This window comes from Prionailurus bengalensis, chromosome F2, assembly GCF_016509475.1.
Source record: "Prionailurus bengalensis isolate Pbe53 chromosome F2, Fcat_Pben_1.1_paternal_pri, whole genome shotgun sequence".
Lineage (NCBI taxonomy): Eukaryota > Metazoa > Chordata > Mammalia > Carnivora > Felidae > Prionailurus > Prionailurus bengalensis.
Genome location: NC_057353.1, coordinates 29,985,045 through 29,992,487, shown reverse-complemented (window position 1 = coordinate 29,992,487; position 7,443 = coordinate 29,985,045). Strand labels below are relative to the sequence as shown.

The window sequence follows — 7,443 nt, the reverse complement described above, 5'->3', positions numbered from 1 at the left end:
AAATTTTGATAGTGTGACATCAACACCACTTCTGATCATTTTCAAGCAAAGCAACGCCACTTAGATCTGGATAAATTTAGAGCTTGTAATAACATCATTCAGGAACTGGATGAATTTTCTCAGTATGGGGAGCATATTTTGGAATGGGGCCTATTTTTTAAGGCCCCAATTCTATGGGAATAAACACTATGCTCTCATTTAGGGGATGGAAGGAGTGAGGTTAAATCATTACTAATTAGTCAACAGATTCTTGACGGATAATTTCTTTTTCATTCATGCAAAACACTTGAAACGAGAAATCTGACGTACTTTAAGATGCTATTACTTATTTTATTTTAATTGACAAGTAATTCCCGAGACAGTAGGGTCTCAAAGAGCCTTTGCAATTACTTAAGAATCTGTGAGGTCAGGGGCACCTGGGCGGTTCAGTTGGTTAAGCGTCCAACTTCGGCTCAGGTCTGATTTCACCATTCATGAGTTTGAGCCCCGTATCGGGCTCTGTGCTGACAGCTCAGAGCCTGGAGCCCGCTTCAGATTCTGTGTCTCCCTCTCTTTCTGACCCTCCCCCACTCGCACTTTGTGTCTCTCTCAAAAATAAAGAACATAAAAAAATTTTTTTAATTAAAAAAATAAAAAAGAATCCGTAAGGTCATTCTTACGTTCCTCAATTCAAAAGAACCACATAGTTGTAATTTTAATAGAAACTCCAGACCAGGGGGTCAAAGTTCATCTCAAGATAATTAACCTGCTCTACACCAGGATAAGTATGTATGGAAATAATAGCGGCAAATTCAATGCAGTGAACATTAAGCTGTCAAAACAGGAAAGTTGCCTGTTGAAAATATTTTGTCAGCGCTTAAAAAAATTTGTACTCTAAGTCAAATGTCCATTTGCCAGGGAGAACCAGAGTTGAGAAACTTTTATTTAAGACATGACTCAGAGGGAAAAAGGCAGAGGCTGGTAATAAAGGAAATGATCTGATATCAATCCCCAATTGGTTATTCCTGAAATCACATGATCTGGGCATCTTTAAAAGGAATTTATCTGGACTCAAGAAGGTCATAGCACCTTCCTGACAGCTGCAGCTTTTTTCTCATCTTGAAGATAACCCTAGAAAGCTCATAAAATGTGTGATGCATTTGTGGGTACCTGGAAACTTAGCTCCAGTGAAAACTTTGATGATTACATGAAAGAAGTGGGTAAGAAAATACGTTGTAGGATGACTGGATTTATAACTTTTTCTCTGGGGAGATGGGGTTAATGCATGATTTTCACCCTGGGAGTATGGGTTAGATAGGAAATGCTGCTTTCTACATAGAGGCTATCCCAAGTAGCAAGCCAGAATCATTTGTTTGTAGGAACATTCTAGACCAAAGTCACAGTGCATGCTTCCTAAAGGTGAACCGATACGACAAAGGGTCTAGCCGGAATTTTTACAGTCTATAGAAATGACAAGATTTTATTTGACTGCTGAACTGGGTTATCTTTGTGTTACTTGGCTCTTTGCCTGTTTTTCTGTCATTCTTTCTTGCATATGAAATAAATAAGACTATATTTATTTCCTAGCATTCAATAATTTTTATTTGAAACCGAAAGCACTGTATTTCTCTATTTAATGTGATTTTTAAGCAAACATATGTTAACTAATTATTTTATTTTCTCACTGTCAATTTGTTAAATTGTGTTTTTGTTCTTATGAGAACCAAAATCTTAATTTCAGACAATATGTTCCTTTGAGGGGTTAAATATTTCTTTGATTAGGAATTACATGGGATGTCATAGGATCATCAAGTAAGTCAAAAGGACAATGTTATATGTATAACGTACCCCTCCTTGATAATGGAGGCTTTTAAGCTTGTGGATTCTACTAATATTGCCAGTGTTGTGTGAATATTCCCTAGGTGATTATGGTGGTGAAGCATTGGGGTATGGAGGCCGGTTCTCACTCAGACAGCTTCTACCTTGAGAGCCCCTCTCCTCATACCCCTGTGCATGATAAAGTCATACCCAGGTATAGCAATTTGAGGAGGGGTTTTTACAGGGGTTAAGATTTAATCTCTGTATCCTAAGACTTTATCTTTTTCCTAAATCATATGGTATAGTTTTTGCTTGTAACTACTACTATTTTCGTTGTTTAAAGACAGGAGGGAAATTAGGGACTTTAGCATAAGTGAGATCTAACTTTCTAGAATATCAACTAGTTGTGATTCAATAAACTAATCAGAATGCTGATGAGTGCTGATACAGAAATGTCAGGATTTGAGGCTATTTTGCTATTGAGTTTTAGAAACATTTTGCACTTTTAATACTTACATTTAAATTCTTATACCACTGTGTTTTAAAATTATAAAGTACTGATGATAATGAAAGACAGTAAGGTAACTCCTGAAATTAATTGCTCTAACTGATGATCAGCAAGCAGGTATTACTTTCATCAGTCAAAGAAGGACTGAATAAAGCAAGTGGAGAATGTGATTTTTCCCAAGGTCAGCCATTCTGGAATTATACTTGATGTTGCATCCTTTCATTATACTGACTCACTCCATGTATTTAAAGGTATATTTTGTAACAGGGCCAGGACTTGATGAAGCAATATCTTTCCACCTGTGGCCACTTTTCAGACAGGGTGCTAAATAAGAGCCTCAGCATCACTTGTTTTGGACAATATTTCTCTCCTTCTTACCCCCTCTTTCTAACCTTTCACATGTATAAGTAGCCTTTCATCAAAGCAGCAGCTTAGGCTTATGTACATGTGTTAAAAAATTCAACACATCTATGGCTGTCATAAATTCTGTGTGACATATGCAGTGACAGCAAGTTCCCACTGTCTACATGAAGTTGCAAATGGTTCATCCCTTACCTGACACAAGAAAAGACGTTCCTTTTTTAAAAGAGGGGTTTGTACCTGAGGCGATCGAGAGTAAAAGTATTGATTTCTAAACTTAATACAATAGTGATTTCTTAAATTTTGACATTTTCAAAATTGACTAGACCCTCTTTAACAGTTCCTACAATTTACTGGGAATAATATCACCATTCTTAGACGGTATAAATGTAGGAAACATTTTGCCTTTTGGATAAATTAACCAGAATCTTCATTTCATACTAGAGTAATTTGGGAAAGCCAAGAAAATAGGACTTGGCAGCAAATGCTACGAAATGTTTGGGTGACTTTTGTACACCCAAACAGGTTATTATTATTTTTTTTTGGAAAGAGAGAAGAGAGCAAGCACTAGTGGGGGAGAGGGGCAGAGGGAGAGAGAATATGTGTGTGCGTGTATGTATGTATTCCAGAAGATTTAATCTTTTTGAAAATTAACAGTATGTCTCCTGTGGAGTCCGAAACCCAGAAGAAATTAAAATAGACTTACACTTAATCATGACATGTGTTCCTTTAAATATTAGTCTGCTTTACTTATCTGCAGCAGCTATTTATTTATTTATTTATTTATTTATTTATTTATTTATTTTTTAAATTTCTTTTTTCAACGTTTTTAATTTATTTTTGGGACAGAGAGAGACAGAGCATGAACGGGGGAGGGGCAGAGAGAGAGGGAGACACAGAATCGGAAACAGGCTCCAGGCTCCGAGCCATCAGCCCAGAGCCTGACGCGGGGCTCGAACTCACGGACTGCGAGATCGTGACCTGGCTGAAGTCGGACGCTTTACCGACTGGGCCACCCAGGCGCCCCTGCAGCAGCTATTTAAATGAGGCTTTTAAGAAATTCACTGGTGTTCTTGTTTTCCTTTTTTGCACACCCACCCACCCACCTACACCCATACACACACACACACACACACACACACACACAGTACAGCTCTAACTTAGTTAAAGATGTGAAAGAAAATTGTAAACTTGACATTTTTTTTCTTTTCCCAACTGTAGGAGTGGGCTTTGCCACTAGGAAAGTGGCTGGCATGGCCAAACCCAACATGATCATCAGTGTGAATGGGGATGTGATCACCATTAAATCAGAAAGCACCTTTAAAAATACTGAGATTTCCTTCAGACTGGGTGAAGAATTTGATGAAGTTACTGCAGATGACAGAAAAGTCAAGGTGAGAAAGAAGGAATTGGAGCAGAATAAAAAGCCTGGTTTCTAAAAGACTGTTGCCAGGGTGCCTGGGTGGCTCAGTCAGCTAAGCATCCAGCTTCAGCTCGGGTCATGATCTCAACGGTTCATGAGTTCAAGCCTCGCATTGGGCTCTGTGCTGATAGCTCAGAGACTAGAGCCTGCTTCAGATTCTGTGTCTCCCTCTCTCCCTGCCTCTTGTGCTCTCTCAAACATAAATTTAAAAAATCAACAAATAAAAGACTGCTGCCAAGAAGAAGTCATTTTGTGTAAAAGGAGAGAAACTATTTTATCACAGGTCAAAGATCCCTGACTTCCTAGACCTAAGCCATGTTCTCTTAGATATGTATTTGGTGAATCTTCTCCTTTCTATAAAGTTGTATTTATTCTTCAAAAAAGTGATTAATAAATTTTATTTGCCACACAATATATAGAGTATTTGAAGTGAAAGAAAAATAACATTTCAGAGAATGTTTATGAAAGGGTGGAAGAAGAAAGCAAAAGATCACCTATGAGTATCATCTCAACATAAATTTATTGCCTATATTTTCTCACAGTATTATTTCAAATATGTGTTTGTATAATATTCTGATCATAATGTATCATTTATATGCTGTTGTTTTTACCACTCATTTTTTTCGTTTTAATATATTCTTACAATTTAGAATTACTCGTGACCTCAAAATATTCCTTCATTCAAAGGTGATGTATTTTTTATTTTATTTTCCTCTACCTTATACAAATGGTAATCATTTTTTATTATGCTCACAGAGCATCATAACCTTAGATGGGGGTGCCCTGGTACAGGTGCAGAAGTGGGATGGAAAATCAACCACCATAAAGAGAAAACGAGTGGATGATAAACTGGTGGTGGTGAGTATCCTCTAGTTGCTTAATTCTAGGCTCTGCTGCTTGGTCATCTTATACTCACCATTCTACCTAATCATGCTGGCTTATGTAGAAAAAAGGTGATTCCATTGGCATTATGGTTTCACTCTGGCAATTGTCCTTCATGCTTTTAAGCTCAGTCGAGGCATGCTGTCCCTCAAGAAGCATTCTCTGACTGCTCTCAGCACACACCATATTGTATTATGCATTTCTGCTTGTATTGCTCACACACTATATAGATTGTAAAGTTCCTTGAGGGGAAGACTTGTGTTTTCTTGGTCTTTTTGTCTTCCTAACTTATTACATTATCAGGTATATATAGAAGCCCAGAACAAATGTTTTCAAATAAATACTGTTTCCTTCCCAATATTACAGGCAAAATAAATAAACTCATAGTTTAGTCCCATGATTGACCAAGAGTTTTTTTGTGTGTGTCTAGGAATGTATCATGAAAGGCGTCACCTCTACCAGAATTTATGAGAGAGCATAAACCAAGGGACATTGAGCTGAAGTTTGCATCGAACTCTATGACAGTCTGTTGGATATATTGTCCAAACATATATTGTTATTTTCTACTAATTAGCAAGCAACTAATTTTCCCCCAAACTGATTTTATTCAATGTGGGTATGTTCATTAAATAAAACTTCTTAGATTTAGAAGGTGATGTAATGATTTATTCTTTGTGTGGGATAATTTTTTACTCGTAACCCAATGAAGGAAAGAGAAAATTGTATTTTTGCTTTATTGCTGGTATAATATGATTTTTCATAATAATCCAAGGTAAAAAATATTCATGAATTTTCCATTTTCTTAGGTAGATGATAAATTTGCTATTATTGAATATGCAGTCCTTCTGTAGCGTGCCTACAGTCAAGTAACTACCTCAGAAAGACCTAAGGTAGTTTTAAATGTAGTGAAGTGGCCCACAGACAGCTGGGCCAAGTCCTGCCATTTCACACCTACCTATCCTGGAGCATTGAGAGAAAGACCAGCAATACATGTTGCAGACACTATTTCTAGAATATAATTTTTAATCTGAAAAATTATTGGTAAACCAAGCTATCTCTGGAATCTCTCAAAGATTAAGTGCAAATAATCTCCTAATGTTCTTTCCATAAAAGACATGACAACTTTGTAATGAGTAATGATGCAAATGTTCTTATAGTGGTTTCCAAATCTTTCTTTTTCCTCCTAGTGGAACTTTTTTATTAAATGAAGTATTGAATATGTTCTGGAACTTTTTATTCAGATAAAATCTCCATGGAATTCCCACTCCCCCGCCCCAAAATAGACAAAAATGATAATGAGGTTTCCCAGATAGAGGGGTGTGTGTGTGTGTGTGTGTGTGTGTGTGTGTGTGTGTGTGTGTTGGGGAGAGAGAGGGAGGGAGAGAGAGAAAGAGGGAGGGAGGGAGAAGGTTTCTTCTGCCTTTTGTGGAAATTTTGCAGCTGTTCGAGATATTATTGGAGTTTCACGAAATAGATTACAATTTCCATACTATATACTTATATTTTATAGTCAGCCGAAGTCTATTAATGTGCTGCAATTGATATAATTCTGTTTGTGATGTTTCCTTTAAGAATAACTCCATTATTTGTTGAGTACTTATTTTATGCACAACACTAAGATACGAAGGGGCCAGAAGAGGTAAAGTAAGTTCCTGATCATAAGAATTTACTTTCTTTGCAAAAACAGAGTCAGACTCTTACTTTTGGCTCACTGGAGGATTGAAGACCTCAAAAGGAGAAGCCTTGTACAGACTGATCAGGACAATTCTTGAGAAACCAATATTGATTAAGCACTTTGGTGCCAGGCACTTTGCATGCTCAAAATAATCCTATAAGAAGATTTTAGTATTCCTGTTCATAGATGAGGAAACTTAGGTTTAGAGTGTAAGTCTACAAAGTTAAATAGGGAATAGACATAGTATCTGAAATTCAAGAGAGCAACCCAGGATGGGATATAGGTCTAGAAGCTATCAGTATCCTAGTGGTAACTTAGTTCACAAATGGTGATGAGATAATCCAATAATAAGGGAGAACTGGAAAAAAAGAAAGACTTGAAGGTAGTCAAGTGGATGTCCCAGGCACTTCAAGGCAACACGTTCTGTGGTAAATTTATCATTGTTGCCCCCTTCCACCCACTACCTACAACTTGTTCTTCATCCTATTTTCCAAAGCTCATTGAGTATCAACATGTTTTGTCTAATTACTTTTTCCATAAATCTTAAATCATCCTTGAATATGTCTTCTTCCTCCCTCCACAGTATCTATTTTACTTTTTGAAAATCATGTTAATTCTATTAACTTAAAATTTCTTTAATGTTTGCTTTTCTCATTCCCATTCCCAATACCTCCAAACATTTTTTTTCTTTTTCTTTCTTTTTTTTTTTTTTTTCAACGTTTATTTATTTTTGGGACAGAGAGAGACAGAGCATGAACGGGGGAGGGGCAGAGAGAGAGGGAGACACAGAACTGGAAA

The 7,443-nt window shown here is 36.9% G+C and overlaps 1 protein-coding gene across 1 annotated transcript; it reads left to right on the top strand.

Annotated features, from left to right (window-relative positions):
* Positions 1 to 1,049: 1,049 nt before the first annotated feature.
* LOC122495536 (fatty acid-binding protein, adipocyte) lies at positions 1,050 to 6,189 on the top strand. Its single transcript, XM_043601267.1, has 4 exons — positions 1,050 to 1,199; positions 3,887 to 4,059; positions 4,845 to 4,946; positions 5,401 to 6,189. The coding sequence occupies exons 1-4, from the start codon at positions 1,127 to 1,129 to the stop codon at positions 5,449 to 5,451; spliced, it is 399 nt and encodes a 132-aa protein (XP_043457202.1). The 5' UTR covers positions 1,050 to 1,126; the 3' UTR covers positions 5,452 to 6,189.
* Positions 6,190 to 7,443: the final 1,254 nt, after the last annotated feature.

Bases quoted from the DNA above. Each gene is read 5' to 3' on its own strand.
- LOC122495536 (XM_043601267.1), top strand. From the start codon at position 1,127: ATGTGTGATGCATTTGTGGGTACCTGGAAACTTAGCTCCAGTGAAAAC. The intron at 1,200-3,886 runs GTAAGAAAATAC...TCCCAACTGTAG, and splicing joins TGATTACATGAAAGAAGTGG to GAGTGGGCTTTGCCACTAGG. The intron at 4,947-5,400 runs GTGAGTATCCTC...GTGTGTGTCTAG, and splicing joins TGGATGATAAACTGGTGGTG to GAATGTATCATGAAAGGCGT.